At 45.5% G+C, this 24477-nt stretch overlaps 1 protein-coding gene across 1 annotated transcript; it reads right to left on the bottom strand.

The window, feature by feature from the left end:
- Window positions 1-1070: 1070 nt before the first annotated feature.
- On the bottom strand, window positions 1071-12276 carry LOC107281945 (uncharacterized). Its single transcript, XM_066303318.1, has 7 exons — window positions 11786-12276; window positions 11608-11684; window positions 9221-11501; window positions 8802-9122; window positions 2164-2266; window positions 1428-2092; window positions 1071-1327 (listed from the first exon to the last, which is right to left on the bottom strand). The coding sequence occupies exons 3-6, from the start codon at window positions 11305-11307 to the stop codon at window positions 1430-1432; spliced, it is 3174 nt and encodes a 1057-aa protein (XP_066159415.1). The 5' UTR covers window positions 11308-11501; window positions 11608-11684; window positions 11786-12276; the 3' UTR covers window positions 1071-1327; window positions 1428-1429.
- Between the last annotated feature and the right edge of the window lie 12201 nt (window positions 12277-24477).

The following is a 24477-nucleotide window of genomic DNA, read 5'->3' as shown; positions in this document are numbered from 1 at the left end:
TTTTTTGTCTTAAAATAGTAGTTAGTTAATTTATCATAGCACAACAAAAACACGTGTTTTTTCGTTGTCGACCCGGTCCGGACAGACCGGATGAAATCCGGATATTCTGAAAATAAGTTTTTGAATGGTTTATTTTTAAAATTTAAAAATAAAAAAGTTCAAAAAATTAAAAAATTTCTGGGGCAACAGAATTTTTTTTCCCGTTCAAGGAGAGGAAAAAGTTTTTAGGAATTGCCACTAGAGAAGAAATGAAAAAATTATGCATTTGCTAGTTCTCGAACTGGAGTTGTCAATACAGTAGAAGAAGCTAAGTACCACTAGGCTATGTCCCCCTTATTTATTTTTTCACGTTAGCTGCAATTGAGAATGTAAATAGACTTCTCCAGGTATTTATATAAGATGGAAATTTAAATTCTGTTAGCACGACCGAAAAGGCACGTGCTATTTCGTTGTCGACCAGTCTGGACAGACCGTATGAAATTGAGATGTAAAATATTTTTGGTCATAAAATAATAGTTATTTAAATTATGTTTGCAAGACTGATAAACCACTTGTTTTTTCTTGTCGACACGGTCTGGACAAGCCGTATAAAATTAGGATGTAAAATATTTTTTCTTTAAATAATTGTTATTTAATTTATGTTAGCACGACCAAAAAAACCACATGTTTTTTCGTTGTCGTCTCGGTCCATACTGATCGCATGATCAAATCCATAACATATTTTGTCCTAAAATAATAGTTGCTGTGGCCAAAAATATTTATATTGAAAAAATAAGTTTTCGATCGGTTTAATTTTAAAATTAAAAATAAAAAGTTCAAAAAATTCTCGTTATCTGGCCAGCTAAGAAGGATAGGGAAAAAAAAGAAATGGAAAAAATGCATTTGTTAGGATTTGAACTACAGTCTTCAATACGGCTGAAGAAGCCATGTACCACCAGGCCATGTCCACTTCATGTTGGAGTTGTCCGTTCGACTTACTTATTCACATTAGGTGCCATTGACAACATAAATAATTTTCTCCAGGTATTTATATAGTTGGAAATGGAATAACATAACACAATAGATGCAAAGATTATAAACGCCCATTCCTTTTTCTCATCATATAAACAATATGATATCCTGGATATTTAAAAATAAGATCTAACCACCAATTCTGTATATAACTAATGTAGAACATTATTACAGGACTTATGTATGCAAATAAAAAGTTGAATCGATCTGGCTCAATCACTTAGACAATCCAAGGAAATATACGAATGACATTTTCATCCAGAAAAGCTATTGTGGTGAAGAAGCCTTCATCGCAGTAAATCTCCATCCAAAATTACTGCCATAAAAATAAAGTGCTCCCCAAGTGAAGATATAAACAATATAAGGAAATCATTGATAATGGATAGATAGATAGTGAAAAACCTTCATAACCTCACCTTTAATTAGTTACCATGTTATCGACAGTTGTTCCTTCTATATCTCTTCGAATCCATGTCTGACCATCATGTGCACTGTCAAATAGCTCCCCAAGATTACTGACATGGTATGGTTCGCATTCCACATCATTCCATTCTTCGCCCAGTTCAAATACATCTCTGGGTTTCATCTTCCTTACAATAGACCACCCTGGATTTAAATGGTCTTCAATGTAAAACACTTGGTCGACTTGATTTGCAAATACAAAGGGCTCATGCTCAATCTTTTCACCGGTATGAATTTTATTTGAGAAATTCACAAGTGTGCAGCCAAACTTATCTATTTTCACTCCTTTTCCTTTAGTTACATCGACCCATTCACATTTAAACAACACAACTGAGAAATTTCCATAGTAGTCTAACTCAATTATATCAAGTATCCTTCCGTAATACATGATATCACCAAGGACAGGGTTAGTATCACTGGCGGACGTGTAGCTCGATGTTTTTGCAGTCACAACAACTCCACTGTTTTGAGTCACCCTGTCATAACGCTTTGATCTGAACCTATACCCACGGGTATTGAATGCTCTATGTCGTTTTGCTACCTCAATTGGTCCACGTGCCAACCATCTAATATCCTCGTCAATACTATCGATACCTCTTTGATTCTCCAACTGCAAGATCTACACCAAACCAAAAGATGTATTAGTTGTACTCATATTTGAAAAAGAGAAACCTAAATTTTGAGACTTACATGATCTCTGAACCAATCAGGGAATTGTTCATTTTGCATGTTCTCAATGTTTTTTGGAGTTAGCCTTTTGCGTTTCTTCCTTTGTAAATCAGCAGCATGTTCTCTGCAAAACAAATAAACATAAATTTGAAGCAAAACACTTACAACACATAAAAAAAAAGGCTATGTGTCGAAACATGAATTCGGCAATAATAAAAGGGGTAGCGCACGAGACCTAAAAGTGGATGGATGCGGAGACAAAGGATTTAGACAGGTTCAGGCCCTCTCAATGAGAGGTAATACCCTACTCCTGTTTGGGGATTTGAATCCGCCGAGTATGTATTGATGTGACGATCAGGTTGTCTCATGCCCCCTAGAGGGCCTCCTGCCCACCTTATATAGGGTGGGGGGCAGGATTACAAGATAGAAACCTTAACCAATACGGTATCGGTTTCCTAAATCTACTTTACAATATTATCAAACCAGGACTTTAGGCTGTTCCGTAATATATAAGGAAACGTAATACCCGAGTCATGATCTATTACATATTCCATAGATATAAGTTATCCCCTATGACTAGTCGGATAACCATGCCGTATGGGTATGGGGTACCCATAATATCCACAGTAGCCCCTGAGACCTTCGCAGTCGAAAAGATAATTTTCTCTCGAACCAGATTACTCCAAAGCCGAGTGCTTCAATCATCTTTGTCATGGTCTCCCGAGTACTTTTACCAAATCTGAAGACTGTGGAGGCTGTGGAGGGCTGGAAAATAAAGTCAGGTGCACCGACTAGATGCACCTAATAGGTGTAGCCCCCGACAATGTGGTTAATTGAACAAACCAAGCATATAGTCAAGGAATAAATAATCCAACCAACCGAGTGGTTTTGATAATCGTAATCAACCAAGTGACTTGATATCAATATATAGCATATGCGGTGTGAATCCTCCAAATAACATGATCCGAGTGATATACCAACTGCTTTGTAAAATATGATGAGTGATATAGCAAAATAGCTATAAAGAAGCTTGTATATTGTGAATAAAGAAATTTCCAAAGTATTGGGCATACGCCATGCGCACACTGCTTTAACAGATGTGCTTAAGTCCCTAGAAGACACATGGTTTCACCACACCTGGAAATATATGGCATATGTGGTGTAAAATCTGAGTAAATAAACTCATAAAGGATTTACCAACCGCCTAGAAAATGACCACAATATATAATCAGCCTAAGCCATAATATTGGTCAATAAAAATGCACACTTACGTGGCGAAAAGCAATGATATTGTACCTAATCAATTGCTTAAAAACCCAAACAGCACCTTGACTTATATATAAAAAAGTCAGCGGGACAGTTATATAAAGCTTTACTGTTTGACACCTTTTAAGATGCATTGTACCAACTCCTAAAAAGTTAAGTAACTGCGGTATAAAAGGATTTTAAGGTATTGGGCACTTGATCACGCGCACTTTGGCCTAAGCAAAAAGTGCCTAAGTCCCTAAAAGAACGTGACAGGCCACACCTGAAAATATGGGCTGCAGACATATTAGGCCTAGGCCAAAAAATATGCCTTCGACACCCTTTAAAGGATGACGCATGTGACATGCTCCCGAGTAATAAATCTTCCGAGTAATATAGACCAAGCGTAGCTCATATGAATAGCTTCTGATCTGAGTGGTTATCCCTTATGGGATACTCCAAAATAGATGTAACAATTGAATCCCGACTGGCGCAAGTATTCAGTTGATAACCCTTACGGGGAATAATAAATAATCCAGTCTTTGAGCATATAAAATAGACCCATGATCATGAATTCATGTTGCATGTATCCGGAGCAAGTCCAAATTGAAGATATAATACTTGTATTTGAGCTAATAAGCCCCTGAACACGTAGTCACAATTGTTCATTGATGGTAGCTGACGCAGTTGGCATAGAGACAAGACAACCAATATAGAGAGAATATTGCCCACCAGAGGTGGCAAAAATATTGGTGGTAGTGAAGATAGTGATACCAATCAAAAGTACTGAAGTCGCATAGCCATGGAGGCGAAGAAACCAGTCGGCGGCAGTCAGGTCAGCCAGCAATGAATATGAAGGCGCTCAGCGATAAAGTTGTGTAGTTGACGACGACAAACGCAACCGACATGATGAAGATGACGATGTCGGTGATCCAGCCAATAGCAGTGTAGCAACCAATGATAATGACAAAGACGCTCATCAGCATTTGCATAGTAGGTCAACCGTGAAGGTGAAATAATAAGTCGGCGAAAACATAATCATCCATTAGCAACAGCAGAGATGTCAGGGTCGATGAAGCAGAGGTGCTGGTGATGATGTCAGTGACAATAATCCATCAAATTAATGTTATAACTGTTGTAGATGCTTCACTTGGAGGAGAGTTGATGTTGTTGCCCAACTCGTCTAAACCGAAATATTTGAAGTTGTTGAAGTAGAATGTCTGCTCCGAAGCAAAGATGAAGATAATGACTCCTGGAGTTGACTCGTTGGTTGATGAATTAATTTCTTCAGCTTGACATAAAATTTGTCAAATTTTGAGCCTTGTATTTGTGTAGCCCCCGACTCTTTGATTAGTTGGGAAACAACTGAACATAGAGTCGAGAATTATAGCTTCTTGTCGTCGAGTAGTCATTGCTTGATTGAAGATATGTGTTGAAGATGTCCAAGTAGAAATCCGGTAGTGAAGACGCGCAGTTGTGAAGATAAAAGCACCAGTCGGCGGCGGCATAATCAGTCGGCGACGGAAGATGATGATGTCCATCAGTAGTGGTAGCTGTATAAACCAGATGTAGAGGCGAGGACACTAGTCAGCAGCAGACGAGATGACCAGCGATGAAGATGGTAAGGCCAATCAACACTGGCAGAATCATGCAGCCATGGAAGTGAAGAAACCAGTCGGCAGCCATGGCAAACGTAGGCAGCTTGTGTTGAAGATATTGATGCCTATTAGTAGTGACAGCGATGTAGCCAGCCGTGAAGAAGATAGCATCAGTTGGCGTTATAACAGGCCAGCTGTGCAGGCGGTGACACCAGTCAGCGGCGGATGCGGCGGCCGGTCGGTGAAGACGTAGACGCCCAACAACGGCAGCATAATAGGCCAGCCGTGCAGGCGGAAACACCAGTCGGCGGCGGTCGAGGCGGCCGGTCGGTGAAGACGTAGACGCCCAACAACGGCGGCATAAAGGCCAGCCGTGCAGGCGGAAGCACCAGTCGGCGGCGGACGAGGCGGCCGGTCGGTGAAGACATAGACGCCCAACAACGGCAGCATAATAGGCCAGCCGTGCAGGCGGAAGCACCAGTCGGCGGCGGACGAGGCGGCCGGTCGGTGAAGACGTAGACGCCCAACAACGGCGGCATAAAGGCCAGCCGTGCAGGCGGAAACACCAGTCGGCAGCGGCGAAGGCAAGCCGGTCGGTAAAGACGTAGACGCCCAACAACGGCGGCATAAAGGCCAGCCGTGCAGGCGAGGACACCAGTCGGCGGCGACGAAGGCAAGCCGGTCGGTGAAGACGTAGACGCCCAACAACGGCAGCATAATAGGCCAGCCGTGCAGGCGGAAACACCAGTCGGCGGCGGCGAAGGCAAGCCGGTCGGTGAAGACGTAGGCGCCTAACAACGGCGGCATAATAGGCCAGCCGTGCAGGCGGAAACACCAGTCGGCGGCGGCCGAGGCGAGCCGGTGGTGATGTTCTGACTGATCCATTCCTGGAGCGTAAGAGATAAGCTTAAAGCCATGAATCCCTTTTATGCATATCTGGATCTGGATCCTGCAGAACAAACATATAGGATGAGTAGTATCTGATATAAATATAATACTCGAGAAAAAATCAAGTATTTTAAAATATTTATAAATATGTATTTCTCCTCTTGTCAATTTTGATTTCCCCGAGCAGATGACTCTGTACGTTTAAACACTCTGTCCGACTAGTCATAGCCCACAAGCATCGGGAGTCGGCCTAGGCATTTCCCAAACATGCATATGAGTGATATGAGTTCGTCATTAATGGAACAAAGTTTCACGGATCAGAATTTACTACTCGGGTACTTTTGCAATTATTAAGAGCAGAAAATAAATTTATCTCATCTCTATGCTTTTGATTTATTCCGAATAATACTTAGCACCTTGCGTTACTCGGTCCATCCAACGAGCCCCCGGGTGCTAGGAATCGGCCCAAAGGCAACCATCCATTAGCAAACCAAACGGAAAGCATAGGAAGATAGAACTCCATAACTCGATAGGTACTTTTGTACTCAGATTATGTCGCAAGCAATCAAGATAAATATTATAAAAAATATGATATAACATCTGTAGCCCCCGACTCACTACTCAATGGAAGACCAATTGGTGTAGTGAGGCAGAGGAAAAGGAAAAATATCATATAAAAAATAAAATAAATGATGACTTAGCTTTGTAATATTCCCCTTGGAGATGGCAGAAGTGGCCAATGTGGGAACAAAGTCGTCCATCAATAACAATGAAGACACCAGTCGGCGGCGACGAAGGCGGTCGACGGTGAAAGCGAAAATGCCCACTAATGGCGGCATAATAGGTCAGCCGTGCAGGCGGAGGCACCACTCGGCGGCGACGGAGGCAGGCCGGTGGTGAAGTCGTAGACGCCCAACAGCGGCGGCATAATAGGCCAGCCGTGTAGACGGAGGCACCACTCGGCGGCGACGGAGGCAGGCCGGCGGTGAAGTCGTAGACGCCCAACAGCGGCGGCATAATAGGCCAGCCGTGTAGGCGGAGGCACCACTCGGCGGCGACGGAGGCAGGCCGGCGGTGAAGTCGTAGACGCCCAACAGCGGCGGCATAATAGGCCAGCCGTGTAGGCGGAGGCACCACTCGGCGGCGACGGAGGCAGGCCGGCGGTGAAGTCGTAGACGCCCAATCAGCGGCGGCATAATAGGCCAGCCGTGTAGGCGGAGGCACCACTCGGCGGCGACGGAGGCAGGCCGGCGGTGAAGTCGTAGACGCCCAACAGCGGCGGCATAATAGGCCAGCCGTGTAGGCGGAGGCACCACTCGGCGGCGACGGAGGCAGGCCGGCGGTGAAGTCGTAGACGCCCAACAGCGGCGGCATAATAGGCCAGCCGTGTAGGCGGAGGCACCACTCGGCGGCGACGGAGGCAGGCCGGCGGTGAAGTCGTAGACGCCCAACAGCGGCGGCATAATAGGCCAGCCGTGTAGGCGGAGGCACCACTCGGCGGCGACGGAGGCAGGCCGGCGGTGAAGTCGTAGACGCCCAACAGCGGTGGCATAATAGGCCAGCCGTGTAGGCGGAGGCACCACTCGGCGGCGACGGAGGCAGGCCGGCGGTGAAGTCGTAGACGCCCAACAGCGGCGGCATAATAGGCCAGCCGTGTAGGCGGAGGCACCACTCGGCGGCGACGGAGGCAGGCCGGCGGTGAAGTCGTAGACGCCCAACAGCGGCGGCATAATAGGCCAGCCGTGTAGGCGGAGGCACCAATCGGCGGCGACGGAGGCAGGCCGGCGGTGAAGTCGTAGACGCCCAACAGCGGCGGCATAACAGGCCAGCCGTGCAGACGGAAACACAAGTCGGCAAGAGTAGTGCCGCGGCGTTACATGCAAAAAGCAGAAAATACCAAGAGAGATTAATCTGACATTTAGAGATCAATCTAATAAACAACAATAAGTTGAAAAGGAAAAAAACCCGGTGAAGTCGGAGATTAAAAGGAAAAAACTCGCCGAGATTGATCTCTTCGACTGACTCCGAGACGGAGCGGAGGAGGCGGAGGTCGCAGTCGCGGGCGGCGTTGGTGTCCATCAGCACGACGCAGGACGGCAGGAAGGCATCGGCGTGGCTGCAGCCGTCTCCTATGCATCCGATTAGATCGGTTTTGGCATGCTTCGTGTTTGTAGATCCATCTTGCAACACCATGGCATCCTCGTTGGGTAGATTGGACCAGTAGGCTTGGTGGTGGACGAGGACGACCATCAAATCCGTCGAACTGTCGTTGCCCCGTCGTTGCCGTCGTGCTGATGCGAACAAGATCAGGCAGAGAATAGCAGCGACGATTCGTCTTGTTGAAGTCGTCGGCGGCGAGGAATCAAGGAGCTCCCAAAGCGAAGACGAAGCCGGCGACTCATAAAGTTGATTCCATCGCACTCGTCGTCAGGAAACTCGGCGTTTACCCCTACCTGGCGCGCCAACTGTCGAAACATGAATTCGGCAATAATAAAAGGGGGTAGCGCACGAGACCTAAAAGTGGATGGATGTAGAGACAAAGGATTTAGACAGGTTCAGGCCCTCTCAATGAGAGGTAATACCCTACTCCTGTTTGGGGATTTGAATCCGCCGGGTGTGTATTGATCTGACGATCAGGTTGTCTCATCTGCCCCCTAGAGGGCCTCCTGCCCACCTTATATAGGATGGGGGGTAGGATTACAAGATAGAAACCTTAACCAATACGGTATCGGTTTCCTAAATCTACTTTACAATATTATCAAACCAGGACTTTAGGCCGTTCCGTAATATACAAGGAAACGTAACACCCAAGTCATGATCTGTTACATATTACATAAATATAAGTTATCCCCTATAACTAGTCGGATAACCATGCCGTATGGGTATGGGGTACCCATAATATCCACACTATGTTAGGACAATACGTACTTCAGATATGGCACTACAGCATCACAGTTGTATAGCACATATCTATGTGCTTGCAATTTCTCTCTATCAGTTAAGGAGTACGCCGATGGTTTTCCCAATGGTTTTCCTACTGGAGGAAACAAAGTGGATTCTTGCCTACTCATGGGAGTCTCAAATTGATCTGGTTTGTCATTATTCCTTGATGGTATGTTATGCTTGGTAGGGAAACCTTCCAAGTATCGTGAACAAAATGCCATGCACTCATCTGCCAAATATGATTCTGCAATTGAACCTTCTGGACGCGCTTTGTTGCGAACATACGACTTCAATTTACCCAGGTACCTGTAATATACATACAAGGCACAAAACTAATAAGTTAGTATTGTATCATATGACATATGAGAAATATTATAAATTGTATGCTAATATATTTTTAGTACCTTTCAATAAAGTACATCCATCGATAGCAAACTGGCCCAGCAATCTTACATTCAGTAGCTAAATGGACGACTAAGTGAACCATAACAGTGAAGAATCCAGGAGGAAATATCATTTCCATTCTGCACAATGTGATTTTAATTGCTTCTTCCAAACGGTCAAGCTCATCAACATGGAGAACTTTTGAACATATTCCTCGAAAGTAAGCAGATAAGTCAAACAAGACAGATGTGATTTCATCGGGAAGAATACCCCTCAAAGCAATTGGCATCAATTGTTGCATTAGAACATGGCAATCATGTGTTTTGAGCCCATGAATTTTTCCTTCAGCAGAGTTCACACATCTAGATATGTTTGAAGAATAGCCATCAGGAACTTTTATATCCCTAAGAACTTTACAGAACAATTGCTTCTCACTTTTGGACATAGTAAAGCTGGCAGGTGGTAAGTAGAACTTGCTTGAAGTTCTTTGTTGTGGATGGAGCTCCCCTCTAATGTTCATTTCCTTGAGATCAAGACGAGCTTGGAGATTATCCTTTGACTTTCCTTCTAAATTTAGAAGTGTACCATAAATATTATCGCACACATTTTTTTCTATGTGCATCACATCAAGATTATGCCGAAGAAGATTGCCATCCCAATAAGGTAGTGTGAATAAACTACTTACTGCCTTATAAGTTTTTGACTTCTTAAAATCACCGATAGCATTTATTTCATCCAATACCGGACGCCCATAGTAAGTCATAGGCTCTGTACTAATCTCTGTGGTTCCATCAAAAGAATTTCTATCAAAACGAAATTCATGATTAGGTGGCAAAAATCGACGATGACCCATAAAACAAGATTTCTTCCCATGTGCCAAACGTTTGGACCATACATTTGGACCACAAGGCGGGCATGCAAATTCTCCATGCACCATATGTGAAGCAAGCATTCCTAAAGCTGGCAAGTCATTTATAGTCCACAGTACAGCTGCCCTCAAATTAAAAGTTTCATTTCTAGATGCATCATATGTGGAAATGCCATTGACAAATATGTCTCTTAAATCTTCTAGAAGCGGCTGGAGGAAAACATGAATGTTATCTCCAGGACTTTTGGGCCCAGGAATTATTAATGGCATTAGAAGATTAGGTTCCTTCATGCAGAGCCATGGTGGAAGATTATATATTACTAAAACAACTGGCCAGCAACTATAGGTAGAGCTCAACATACCATATGGGTTAAACCCATCTGTAGCTAACCCAAATCGTATATTACGAGAATCAGATGCAAATTGCTTGAACCTTTTATCAAAGTTCTTCCATGCCGGAGAATCAGCTGGATGTCGAAGCACACCATCCTCTACTAAGCGCTCTTCATCATGCCAACGTGGGAGCGATGCTGTTTCTCTACACATGAACAATCTTTTCAGCCTCTCCTTTATTGGAAAATATCGTAAGACTTTGCTTGGCGTTGCTTTCTTTCTTTCTTTCTTCGTTAACTTGGTTTCTGGTTTTTTATCTTTCCATCTAGAAGCCTTACAAGTTGAACAAAAATCATCATTAACCTTCTCTTTCCAAAACAGCTGACAGTTATTGGGACATGCATGAATTTGTTGATAATCTAGACCAAATTTTGAAACCACCTTCTTAGCCTCATAAAAGTTTTTTGGCAATTCTTTTCCATTTGGAATTGCCATGTGAAGAATATCAAGTAGATCTCCAAATGATTTATCACTCCATTTGTTCATGGATTTCATATTGAACAAAAGCACTAGCAGAGATAAGTGTGATAGTTCACTTCCATCCCATAAAGGCTTCTCTGAATCTTTCACCAACTTATAAAATGCTTGAGCTTCTAAATTTGGTCCATCAGTGTGTGTACATGGCGAATCTGCAGAATCACTCATAGGCATGTCGTCATACACAGTCCTAAGTGCATCATTAATTAATTCGTGCATGTTAGCACGCATGTCTTCATTGTGAGGCTGTGGTTGTTGGTTCCTAATTTGCTCCTCTGAAGACTCACCATGAAAATCCCATTGGTCATAACTCTGAAGCATTCCATTGCACACCAAATGATCATAGACATCATTTTTTGAAAGTAGCATAGTATGTACGCATGTTTCACATGGACAATAAATCAATAAATCTTTGTATCCTCTAACTTAAATCAATAAATCTTTGTATCCTCTAACTTATCTTTATATACAAATTCAAGAAATCCATCTACTCCAGCTAAGTACTCAACAGAACCTCTAGGGTAGCGCAAAAGAATCTTGATGGTTTCTAAATCCATTTCGACCTATATAAAAAAAATTGATATTTCAGGTTCTTGTAGATAATAACAATGACAAGGAATTGTCTCTTATGATCATGATGTAGCAAAAATAGGGCAATTAGAAAAGTACCAGTATAAAATCAGTGTCAGCTAATTTTGTCACAACCTAATAGACCTCCTTTATACACTGAAACAAAAGCTTTTACTCTGCAAAAATAGAGAAGAGCTAAATCAATTTACAGAAAAAACATCCAGCAATCTAATGTCAAAGCTGTCATCTCCAAGTTAAATTCCTTACTATAAATTACCTCTAGTTAATCTACAGATGATGACTCCAGAAGCACATGTGTTTAAAACCTATGTTCCAAATATCCGTTCGGATGAACAAGAAAAATCTGCAGGTGTTATTAAACTCAATCAGATAGACTCATGATGCAACAAACCTGAATAATAAAAAAAAAAGCTGACATTGACCTGGATCTGACACTGACCTGGATTTGGGGCCAAATGGGGAATCAACCTATGAGAAGTGGCTAAGAAAAGGACCGTGCTTGCCGTTGACCCGCTGTCGTCGGCCTCGGCCCGTCGCCGGCCTGCCGCGGCCGATCCCCTCGCGGGCTCGCCGCCGCCGCTGCTGAGAACGCGCCGCTGGCCGCCGATGCGCGCTGCCGCCGCCGCCGTCGGTGTGCGCCGTGGCAGTGATGTGCGAGAGCGTGAGAAGAAAATGAGATGCAGTGTGGGAACAGGATGGGGCGGCGCTCTCGTGCGTGTTGGGTGAGGTGAGAGACACGAGAGGAGAGGAGAGAAGGTGGGAGATTAAGGTTGCCTGCTAAAGTGCACAGATCGTATTTTAGTTGTTATAATATAAACAACTAAAGAAATCATTTAATAAGAAATGTGATTAGCTCAGTTGGTTCGGTTGTGCATATTCTATCCTAGAGACCTAGGTTCGAATCATCTGTTTGCATCTTTGCCCCCCTAATTTATTCCTATCAGGTATCAGCAGCCTATTTTTTTCCCCTATCAGCAGCCACTTCGCTTGTGGCATTTTTTTTTAAAAAAACTCGCTTGATAAATTTTTTAGAAAACAAAAACAGCACGCCCAGTACACAATGTAAAAAAACAGCTCGCTCAATTATTATTATTTTTTAAAAAGCATGCTTAGTCCAAAAGTTTTAACAGGAAAAAAAAAAGCAACTCACTTCATAATTTCTTTTAAAAAACAGTTCGCTAGAGGTCCGAAATGTAAAAATAAATATCTCGCTCGATTATTTTAAAAAATACAATAAGTTCGCTTATTCTAAAAGTTTTTATAGGGCATCAAGACCATTGCAACGCATGATATCTGTTGTAAAGTGGATTCGGCCGTTGCAAGATACTCAATCTCTGCAACGCATGTTCTGCAACACATATTATCTATTGCAAATTGGGCTCACCCACTACTAAGCGTTGCTAGGGTCGCATTTTGGCAACGCATGCTTAATGCGTTGCCAAGCATGTATTGCTAGAGGGGGGTTCTTGTTGTAGTGTTGCAAGAATGAAAAAAACAAAGTCGGCTTGATGCATCGGCTCATTCGAGCAGCTCCAGTTCACACCGACCAGATTCCAAAGAATAATAGAATGAACATTTTAACAACTTGATCAATCGAGTTCAATCATAGAATAAACATTTTAATCGGCTCGATTCAATCAAGTTCGATCTAACATAAAAGAACAAAATCAACACACAACAACACATAGAAAGAGTTGATGAAGCCACACTAAGAACACAAGAACACTAAGAACACAACAATAGTAAGCCTGCCGCTCACCGTTGCCAATGTCAGGGAGCACGCTGCTACCACCACCTCTGGGTGGGGAACCCACCGTCTCCCCTTCCGTTGGATCTGGCGTCGGGGACGGCGCCACCGCTACTACTCACGGGAGGAGAGGTTGTTGCCTCCGTTGCCACCACTGGGTGGGGAGCCCGCCGCCATCCCTCTTGCTGGATCTGGTGAAGGGGAAGGTGCCACCACCGCCACTATGTAGGGAGCCCCATGCCTACCCTCCAACCAGATTTAGCGGTGGGAGGGCGTCACCGCTCGCAGGTGGGAAGAGAGAGGCGCGATGGAGAGTGTCGTTCACTTCTCACCTTATCTGTTCGTGAGGATAAAGATGAACAGTCGGCTTGGTTTGTCTTTTACTGGTGCTGTTTTTAGAAAACCGACACCTACAATATATTATAGGTGTTGGTTTTTAATTAACTGAACTTATGATAAATTAAACGTGTTGGTTTTTTTTAAAAAAACAATGTGCACCTATAATATTGGTTTCAATTTATCTCTAGAACCAACACCTATAGTCACTTAAAGGTGCCGGTTGTTTATTTTAGGTGCCGGTTGTTTATGTTTTCAGCCTACGGGGGTGGGAAAAGTTATGGGAAATTTTGCTACAGAACACTTTTTATGTATGGTTTTACCCATAGGACATTGCCCAGACTCACTTTTGGGGGAAAACACTCCGTAAATATGGTAATTTGTCAATGGACACCGCGCCGATTAAAATAATAATTTCCGGTTGAAGAGGATAGAGAAATCGCGTGAAATGTCAAAAATGCCCTTGGGCCCACATGTCAGCTCTATCTCCTATTTCTCTTCTCCTTCTCCTTCTCTTTTCTCTTCTTCTCTTCTTCAGCTACCACGGCGACGAAGCATGCATAGAGCGGCGGCGGCGGCTAGCGGCAAGCGTGAGCCGCGGCTGGTGTCGTGTCCCAACACAACTCTAAAATACATCCTCTAAATTATGCCTAGAATAATTAAAAACCGTGTGAAAGCCTCCAACAATTAAAATGTGCAAGGTTAAAAGTCAAATAAGGCTTAGAGGATTTTTGTATATTTCCTAAAAGCCTAAAATACGTAAATAAATTTTAGTGGAATTTTCAGAGCACAAATAATAATTGTTAAGAAATAAACAAAGTTAAAAAGATTTTATAAAAAGAAAAACCCTAAAAAGTCCCCCTTCCCTCCCTTGGGCCGGCCCGGCCCATCTCTCCCCCCCTCTCTCTCTCTCCTCTCCCCGCGGCCAATCCGGCCTCTCCCCGCGCGCGCCGCTGACGGGCGGGCCCGCCCGCCACCCTCGCTGACTGGTGGGGCCCACCCGTCATCCCCTTCCTCCCGCCGCTCCCGCCGCCTCCCCCGTGCCCTAGCGCCGCCGCCGCCACGAATCCCGCCGCCTCCCGTCGTCCCCACGTGCAATAAAGTGGGGGGAATTACTCCCCGTGATCCCCTCTCCCTTTCCCCCTATTTTTCCCTCTCTCTCTCTCGTTCAAACGGGCGGATTTGCCCCCGCAAATCTCGCCGGCGCCATTGATGGCGGCCGGACCTCCCGCGCCGGTTTCCTTCCCCGCCGGCCGCTCTCTCCCTCTTCCAACCCTATTTAAACCCTCCCCACACCTCCTCCGTCCGTTTCCGCCTCTCGCCGCCCTTCCTCCTCACCGGATTCGAGCTCGCGACATCGCTCTCTCTCTCCGCCGTCGCCGCCGAGCTCCGGTCCGCCGCCGTCGTCGCCCCGGACCAACTCCCACCTCGGCGCCGCCTCCTTTGGGTTCGCCGCATCCTCGCCGACCTCGTCCACCTCTCCGTTTCGGTCGCCGACCGCCGGAACGCCGTCGACCCCGTCGACCCGAGCCGCGCCGCCGCCTCCCTCCGCTCCGGCCGCCTCCTCTGCGCCGCCGTCGACCTAGGGTGAGCCGTGGACCGTCGCCTCTTTTCCCCCTTCCCTTCCCCTCTCTCGGCCGCCGCTCCGCCGTGCCTATGGCCGCCGCCGGCGACCATAGGGGCGCGGGCGCCGCCTCCCGCCGGCCGCGCCGAGTGGCCGCCCTCGGGCGCGCCGAGTGGCCACCGCGTGGGGCCCGGCCGTCAGCCGCCCGCGCCCTCGGGTGCGGCTGACGCGTGGGACCCACGGCGCCGACCGGTGTGAGCCCGGGTGCACCCGGTCCACCGTGGACCGTGAGGCTGCCGCGTGGGCCCCACTCCCGTGGACCCGGTCCGCGCGCCCCCTCCCCTCGGCTGACGCAATAAACCCTTTTTAAATTAAATTTTAAATGAAGAAATTCGCAAATATTCATTTAAAGAGCACATAAACTTCAAATGGCCATAACTTGGCCATTTGAACTCGGAATTGGACCGTTCAAGTCTCTAATTTTTCCTTAAGAAGTCAAGAACCCATTTTTGTGCTTTGTTCCTGCTTGTTATATGGAGTTTATTAGAGTAAAAGCCTTTTCTTTTCCATTGGTCGTGTAGACGCTGCAGCTTCGGAAGATCCGCTCTTCGTGGAGGTTGAAGCCGACGTTTGGGAAAGCGAGCAAGGCAAGTCACATCATCCTTGAACATATTGAATCCCAGTTTATAAAATTATTTTGATTTAAATTATTGCATTATCGCTTTATTTAAATTCCCGCGTTATCACTGTTTTATCTAGCCATGCCTATTTATCTTTGTTATGACCTTGTTATTGTTATTGTTATTATTTCCTTGTTCACCCTAGAATAAACAAAACCCCAACTAGTGGACACTCTACTCATGGTACCACTAGTATGATTTTAGGTAGATGCTTCGTTGGTTAATTAGGCAACATTAGGTGGTTTTACAACTCTAGACTTTGGGAATATTCTCATCACCTGGACACTATGGAATGGATGGATTATTGTGGAATTGGATTCACACCTCCCCCTCTATTCAAAACCCTCAAAATAGTTTTAGTCTGGGCTCGGGGTGCATGGTTTTGATAGTAGCACCTCGGCCATATAAGGATCGGTCTTCGGGCCTCTGTTGCAAAGCACTACCGTACTTCCACATGTCTAGTGGGTAAGGCTTAGTTTGTGGCTCAGTCTGGTTATAAACAAAAGTACACGGATGGAGATGGATGAAGTCGGGGGTCGATGGACATCTCTAGGACAAATGAAGGCTACACGAGCTGCGGCCCGGTAGTCGAGATGTCATGGCACAGGGCCGGTGTCCTGCTGCTCGGGGCTCAGTCCTGCCTACCTGTCCCGGGGGTTCCGGCCGTAGGTGGGGTTGGGTCGGTACTCTTGTCTATGGCTAGGATGGGTTGGAAACTATGTCACGTCTTCCGTCCGTATACCGTGGTGGTATGTGGCACGTGGATACACGTGAGGAAGATGTGTCTTGTGGGTAAAGATGTACACCTCTGATCAGAGTATAACCTATTCGAATAGCCGCGCCCTCGGTTATGGGCAAGCCGAGCAATGTACCTAAGTTAGTGTTTTTAATTCTTAAAACCTGCTTAACAACTAAAATGTGGAATGGTTGGCCTGGGTTGGCTTGGGACGAGCTAGGACCCAGGGTCGGGTTGCCAATTCGGTCTGAATCATCGTAGGCCTTGGGTTAAGGCAGGTTCGTGTGGGTTCACGGCCTTGATTAATAATATTGTATAGCTCTAGGACCGTGTTTACAAAATAGCTTTGAGCAACTAAGTGTCTTTTAACGCTGTTTGCTGCAAACCCTAACCCTTTATACTATAACCCCCTTGTACTCCCTTGCATTTATTCTGCACTTGTGGATGTGTCTTGTTGAGTACGGTGGTTGTACTCAGTCTTGCTCAATTTTTCCCAAACTCAGAAGAGGAGTTCCTGGAAGATGAAGGCTTTGGTGTCTAGCTCGTGCCTGCCGTCAAGCGCCTGTGGTCGTCGCCCTAGTCTTCCGCTGTTTTTCGTTTGTCTTCTTGTGTGCTGGGCCTTCGCCGCCCATGTAATAGATTAATTAATTACGCTTCCGCTTGTTAAACTCTGAATTGTATCAACTTTTGGTGTACCTTGCCTCCTGGGATAAGGAATAATGCACGCACGTAAGGAATGCCCGTTGGGTTATTTCCGGTCGTGACAGCTGGCGAGAGCGGCGGTCGCCTCTTCCCCCTCTCCCGCTGGCGCAGCCTTATCCTCCCCACCTTCTCCCGCCGCCACTCCGCCAGCCGCCGAGCGATCGCCCGCCACTGCCGGCGCTCCACTCCACCTGCCGCCGTGCAATCGCCCGACGCTGCCGCTCCGCCGGCCGCGCGCTCGTCCACCGCCGACGCCGCCCCGCTCCACTCCGCCGGCCATCGCACGTTCTTCCACCGCCGACACCGCCCCGCTCTAATCCACCGGCCACCGCGTGCTTGCCCACCTGCTTCGGTCGGCCGCAAGCTCCGCTCCACCGCAGCTGACGCCTTGCTCCACTCTACCAGCCGCCGTCCTCACCATCTCCTCCGCTGCGACGAGCTCAAGCCCTGGCGACCGACGCCGCCACATGCTCCTCTGAGAGAGAATATAGAGAGAGAGATGAGAAGAGAGATAGGAGATAGAGCTGACATGTGGGCCCAAGGGCATTTTTGACATTTCACATGATTTCTCTCTCCTCTTCAACTGGAAATTATTATTTTAATCAGCGCGGTGTCCACTGGCAAATTACCACGTTTATGGTGTGTTTTCCCTCAAAAGTGAGTTTGGGTAGTGTCCTAGGGCTAAAACCACATATAAGCAGTGTTGTGTAGCAAAATTTGTCAAAATTTATATAGTTGTCAGTTTTAAAACTTCCGGCACCTATAGGCACGTCCCCTTTTTGCTTTTCTGTTGTAGTGGCATATTGATGCAGAACATAAGTAAGTGCTAACGGAAATTCAGTTTTATAGTTTACAAAAAAATGTGCTAAGACTTATTTTCAATACAGGTTGGCCATCATGGGATTCAGAGGACATCAATATTTAGATATTCGCTGTTGTTAGCTTGAGTTATTCATTCCGTGAAGTCTTATTAGTTTGATTAATTCAAATAAGTCATTTAATTATCTTATTTGATTTACAAGTTATGATGGATCATAAAGCTCGAGAAGAAAGCTAACATAGTCCTCCCTCCGTATTTCAATGTATGACGCCGTTGACTTTTTAACTAACGTTTGACCATTCGTCTTATTCAAATTTTTTATGCAAATACAAAAATAGTTACGTCATGCTTAAAGAACATTTGATGATAAATCAAGTCACAATAAAATAAATGATAATTACATAAATTTTTTAAATAAGACGAAAGGTCAAACGTTTGTTAAAAAGTCAACGGCGTCATACATTAAAATACGGAGGGAGGATATGCCAACAATCCATCTTTGTTTCCCTTGTCATGATCTCACCACACCATTCTTCTCTTTTCTGTAATGAAACAGAGTCCAATCCCGCAACCCCCCCCAAAAAAAAAAAAGAAAGAAAGAAAGAACAACCAAATAAGTCAGGAAACTTTCCTAAAGAACTGATCCGTGTGTGTCTAATCTGCCTCGATGTTTATCATACACTAGTTAATGAAATGGCAGAGCTCTTCCCTCGAAAAACAAATAGCTCATTATGTAATTTCAATATCGTTATTTTTCACGAGAATCTTGGTGCTGCGGATGATCATGGTATGCGGTGCAACCAAAGCAATCCATGTGGCATCAGGCTGGCTGCGTGAGATAACAAGCTGCATGCCTCCTAACACTTCTCTTGGAAGTTATATCCTAATTTCAAGTGTATTTTGCACCTATCTAAAGTAGTGAAATTACTAAAGTTTCTCCAATCTTGATTGTGCCACGTCATCAATTAAACACAGACCGTTGGATACACAAGGAAATCAATAGCTGCTATCAGATGCAAAGTAAAGTTGAGTTGAAAAATAAAATCTGGTCAATGGTAGAATCCTCCAGATTGTGGCAAACAGCCCATGGGCCATGGAGCTGAAGCGTCGTGTACGTATATAAAGATAAAGAGAATCACGGAGCAGGTAAGAGGATACGAAAAAGAAAAAAAAAAGAGCGCAGAACCCATCTCCTCCCGAAACCCATCGCCGCCGCCTCCCCATTGCCGTTGCCTCCTCTGCCTCCTCCTCCACCGCGCCCACTCGCCCCTCCATACCCACGTCGCTTGCGCAACCCCACCGCCTCAGATCCTCCCCTACCATCCGGCGAAGTTCCTCATCTGCCTTTCCATCCACCCCGACTCCCACGATGTCGCCTTCTCCTTTCCGCCCCCGGCGTCGTTTCCCCTCCCCCTCTCTGCAACCGGCATTTCTTCCTCGCACAGTCCACCGCCTCCTCCCCTCACCCATTGCCGCCACCTCCTCGCCTCCACGCACCCTCCACTCACTTTCTCATCCCCATCCCCATCCCCATCCCATGATCCCAATCCCAATCGCAGCTCCAAAACAGCATCGGATCACAACTAAATATTTTGGTAAGTCACAAACTCAGATAATCCCATCACCTCCTATCTTTGCTTTCTCACACTGTAGCCGGGAACTACATATAAGGTCAAAAAAATATCAGTAATAGGATGGACTGACAAAGAGCAATGCTATAAAAATATATTAAAAAACACATGTACAATTATGTTTCTGTTAAAAAAAAGGATTGTTGTTGTGTTTTGTTCAGCAAGGGAATTTAATCTTAAAGGCGGATAGCCAACTCAAATGATTCTTTTTTCTTGGACGATGGTTTTTTTAGCATCATCAGCAATGATCTAAAGGTTTGGTTTGACATTAATGTGCCTTCGATGACAGTAAAAGACACTTGGTTTCTTGCCCTGCGTCAGTCTGTTGTGCAAATATGCGAATCAAGGGCATCGATGTATTAGGAGTTTAGGACACAATTAAATGCTAAGCACATAGAATATCTATTATTACCTGTTCACTTTAATATTTTTGCCTTCTGAGTTTTGAAGCTAAAAACCAAGCAAACAGCTCATGGTCACTATGTTATTGGTTCTCTGGTGTGTTCATTAGGCCTGATGGCACCTTAACCTTAACCTGTTAATTAACAACAAACATCGATGGCACCTTTTTAGTTGTACACCAATCACCTGAATAGTGTAATTTCTGACTTTGCATTTAGCGTATGTAATTAGTAAATGTCAATCATATCTACTTTCTCAGGCCTACAGGGAAGAGTTGAGAAGTCCTCCTTAGCTTTGGGCTGAAGGGTTTTTGGTTGGCAACAATGAACAAACAGACAAACTACATTAATTGTGATGACTCTGGATTTTTTACTACACTTCATAACAAAATTGTGCATTTTTATTTTGTGATGTTTATTATGTTATTTTCTTGAGATACTTAGAGGTCAAATGATCTTTGAGCAATTTGTGTTGGTTTCAAATCATGGACTAGATTGCCGTTTAGTTTGCTAATGTGTATTGCGTTAGGTTTGACTATTTTATGCCTTATGCATCATATTGCTGAGTAAACATTCTCATCTTTTGATGGTATACGGTAAGAGGTTGATCCTGGACATATTATTTGAACCTTCAGTTCAAATATAGCTTGAGCTGAATCTATAGTTCTAACTAATAGTTTATCAAGTTGTATGATTCTGTAAAAGAAAAAAAATCAAAATTAAGTATGATTGTACATTACGGGCACCCAAAGTCGTGCAACGCACGACTAAGTGGCTAGTAATGGTGATTCTTCATACATATAGTTTCCCGATGCTTCCTAATCCAAGCATATAATTTCCTTGGATTATGTAGGGTCTTGGATAAATATACTTCCCCAATGCTTCCTAATCGAAACATATAAGATAAGGCTACAAAATTCAGATGTATGGTCTTGGATGTTGTGTTACAACTAGCATTAAGAAAATGTTAATTATAAGTTCTTGAAAGTAAATAATTGACTATATGATGTATATAGATAACTACGAAAACATGTAAAAGAACTATAGCTGGTTCCACAATGCAACTGTTTTTTTTATTTTCATGCCTTAGCAGTCAATGATGTGAATGGAGAAATATTACATTCACTACCACATAACACCACATCAGTGCTGGTTGGGAACCCCACATAGATGTCGGTTTTCCCAGCCAGCACAAAGGAGGCAGCACTGATGTAAGTATTCAAAGGTGCCGGTTTAGGAACCGACACCTTTGAGGTCCCAAGAATCCAAAAAAATAGGGCTCGATGAATTGGCTCGAATCGAGCCGATGCATCGAGCCGTTCCCCGTCACCCCGAGACCATTGATCCAAAACAAAATCACAGATGTTTCTCACATGAGACCACCTTCGATCCAAAACAAAATCACAGAAGTTTCACACTATCACCATCGATTCATCCAACACATATCCCTCGAAGCAAATCACAGAAGTTTCACACAAATGACAGATGAAAGAATCACAAATCACAGATCCCTCAACAATTTCATAGAAACAATCACTGTTGCCACTGCGTCGCAGGATCCATCGCAAGACCCGCCGCAGACGCCGACCCCTGATGCGGCTCCGCCCGCCGTCGCCACCCGACCGCCGCCGAGGCCGGATCAGTCGTGGGAGCCGCCGACGCCGACGCTGCCACCACCACCGCCGAGGCCGCCTCGCCCACCCCCACCGCCGCATCCGCCGCGGGAGAAGCAGCCAACGACGACGCCATATGCGGGGAGAAGAAGGACGGGGTGAGAGAGAGAGAGAGAGAAACTGAGAGATAGAGGGGCGAGAGAGAGATCGAGAAGCCACTAGCGAGCGCCTTATCCTTATCTCGTCTTGGTGGGGCTAGCCGGCTCAGCTCGATTTGGATGTCAGTCTTTTTAAAAAACCGGCACCTATAATATCTTATAGGTGTCAGTTTTTAATTAACTGACACCTATAATATATTATAGGTATCGGTTTTTTTAAAAAAATACACAATATATAATAGGTATCGGTTTTTATTTGGAACCGACACCTATAATTGCTTAAAGGTGCCGGTTTTTTACGATTTCAACCTGCGGAGGTGGGAAAAGGACTATAGGTACCAGTTTTAGCACTACCGGTATCTATAGTGGCGAGAACTATTTGATGTTTTGTAGTAGTGATTGGGAGAAGAGTGAAGTTCGCAGCAAAAGAGATGGGTGCTGAATATATGCACGAAGCACAGAAGAAGAGATCGTTGTTAGTTATACTAAATGTCAATAATAGAAATAGGATTAACTCCTATAATATTTTAAGCGTGCATAATTTTAAGTATCCCTTTGTACTTACTAGTATAAAAATAGATGGTTGTTCGTATAGGATTGTTGTCAAATGGACAACTATGCCACGTCGAAAGGCGTGGTTCTCCTAACAGTAGTTGGAATTTAAAAGTAATTGTATTGATTCGTAGAATTTTTTGGGATCCCCCATTACATGGCCCTAGAGGTCTATTTATAGCCTTAGCACAAGCTTGCACCTTCTAGGGCTTAGGGTTATAGGGGATTTTACATGGGTGCCCTTATGAAAGGGACATTTACATGGGTACGCAGTGTCATTTACACATATGGGCCTTTAATGGACTGATAGGCTGGGCCTGGTCTATAGTGAACAGGCCTAAAAGACCGGGGGCAGCCTGTTGGGCCTCCTTGATGCCGAACTCGTCATGGCGAAGTCTTTGTAGTTCGCTCGAGATGCCTTCGCCCAAGATGCCTTTACTTTCGGAGTACCGACGCGGCTTTCCAGCCTTCGCCATCTTCGCTTATAGCTTTCGCTATAGGGCTTCGCTTGAAAGGTCTTGACATCTTTAGCTTGAATCCTTGCTGGTACTATGGTTTCGGCAGGTCCGGCCGAAGGGCTTCATGGCATGCCTCCAACAAGGATCAACATTGCAATAAGTACTGATTGACTTCCCATTGCAACCCACCGTTTATATATATAGCGATGCAAGAGAAGGAAGTAATACCTGCTTCTTCTCCTTCCTACAATCCTAAGCGGACCAACAATTCAGGGTGTTTAAAACTGGTAGAGATGAAATCTTATAATACGAATTTCATGCAAAAAATTGAAAGAAGAATTGTGCCACGTGGCAACACCGGTTTCGCGGGACGGCTCGATCCTGCTTGCGTGCGTACAGTGTGAAACGCTCGTGTGCGTGCGTGCAGCGGTTGTCCAGAAGGTCGTCCAGAAGTTTCTATTGATCGAGCAATTAGGTCCATGGGGGCACAGCAGGCTATGTGATTTTTCGCGTTGCCGCCGTACGGCTGGCAAAGCTCAGGCAGCTATTGCTTCCTCCTACCACCGGATATTGAGGACTAAAGAACTAAAGAAGTAATGATACATACTTTGGTTAGAGACTAAAAGAGGATTAACAGGATGTAATCAAATCATCCACTAAAATTCCTACGTTGCAAACATCCATCCTTTGGCAGTTCCTGCGTTTCCTTATTTTGTATCTGTACTCATGTGATTTATATTATTTCTTTTCTGTGTTTTCCTCTACGGAAATCATAGAACCTTTTCTCTTTGGGGGCAATTTCATTCTTACTCCTACTTTGATGTTTAACATTGATGTTGCCCAGTATTTTGGGTTAATTCGATCCATGCCACTGCAACTTTAACAAATTAAAAAAATACCACTACTATTCATCATATCGGTTTCATGCCACTAAAAAATTCTAAAATTGGAACCATGCCACTCCCGTCGCTTTTTACGTCCTCCTCCCTCACGCTGTTTCCCTTCCCGTTGTCGACACCACACCACATCTTCTTTGTCCCCAACGCCACCGCACCACGTCGGCCTCGCCTTCTCCCCGCCGGCGAGGGCCGCCGCCGCTGCTCCTCCCTGTCCTCTCCCCGCACGTACCATGCCGCTGCTGCTACTCCTGCTCCAGAGAGCAACCAGCCGGAGGAGAGCTCCAGATCCGGCGCCGCCAGGACCGCCGACGAGGTCCACCGCCGCTGCTCCTCCCTGTCCTCTCGTCGCGCGCACCGTGCCGCCGCTGCTACTCCCGCTCCGCAGAGCAACCAGCCGGCGAGCAGCGTTGCGGGGATCCCCGTCTCCTCTAGATCCGACGCCGCGGGCACCGCCGATGAGGGCCGTTGCCGCCGCTCCTCCCCAAGCTCTTGTCGTCGTCGCCCACCGCGGCCATCTCTGGTGAGAACCTCAAGATCCCCGTCTCCTCCTCCAGATTCGGTGCCGCCGGCATCGCCGACGAGGGCTGCTGCCGCTGCTCCTCCCCCATGCTCTTGTCGTCGTCGCCCGCGGCTCCTCGGCCTCGCCAAGAA

Source organism: Oryza sativa, chromosome 8 (genome assembly GCF_034140825.1).
Source record: "Oryza sativa Japonica Group chromosome 8, ASM3414082v1".
Lineage (NCBI taxonomy): Eukaryota > Viridiplantae > Streptophyta > Magnoliopsida > Poales > Poaceae > Oryza > Oryza sativa.
Note: the sequence above shows the minus strand (reverse complement) of the source record. Positions and strands in the feature narration are given on the sequence as shown.

Bases quoted from the DNA above. Each gene is read 5' to 3' on its own strand.
- LOC107281945 (XM_066303318.1), bottom strand. From the start codon at position 11,307: ATGCTACTTTCAAAAAATGATGTCTATGATCATTTGGTGTGCAATGGA. The intron at 9,123-9,220 runs GTACTAAAAATA...TGTATATTACAG, and splicing joins TGGATGTACTTTATTGAAAG to GTACCTGGGTAAATTGAAGT. The intron at 2,267-8,801 runs GTACGTATTGTC...TTTGTTTTGCAG, and splicing joins GCTGTAGTGCCATATCTGAA to AGAACATGCTGCTGATTTAC.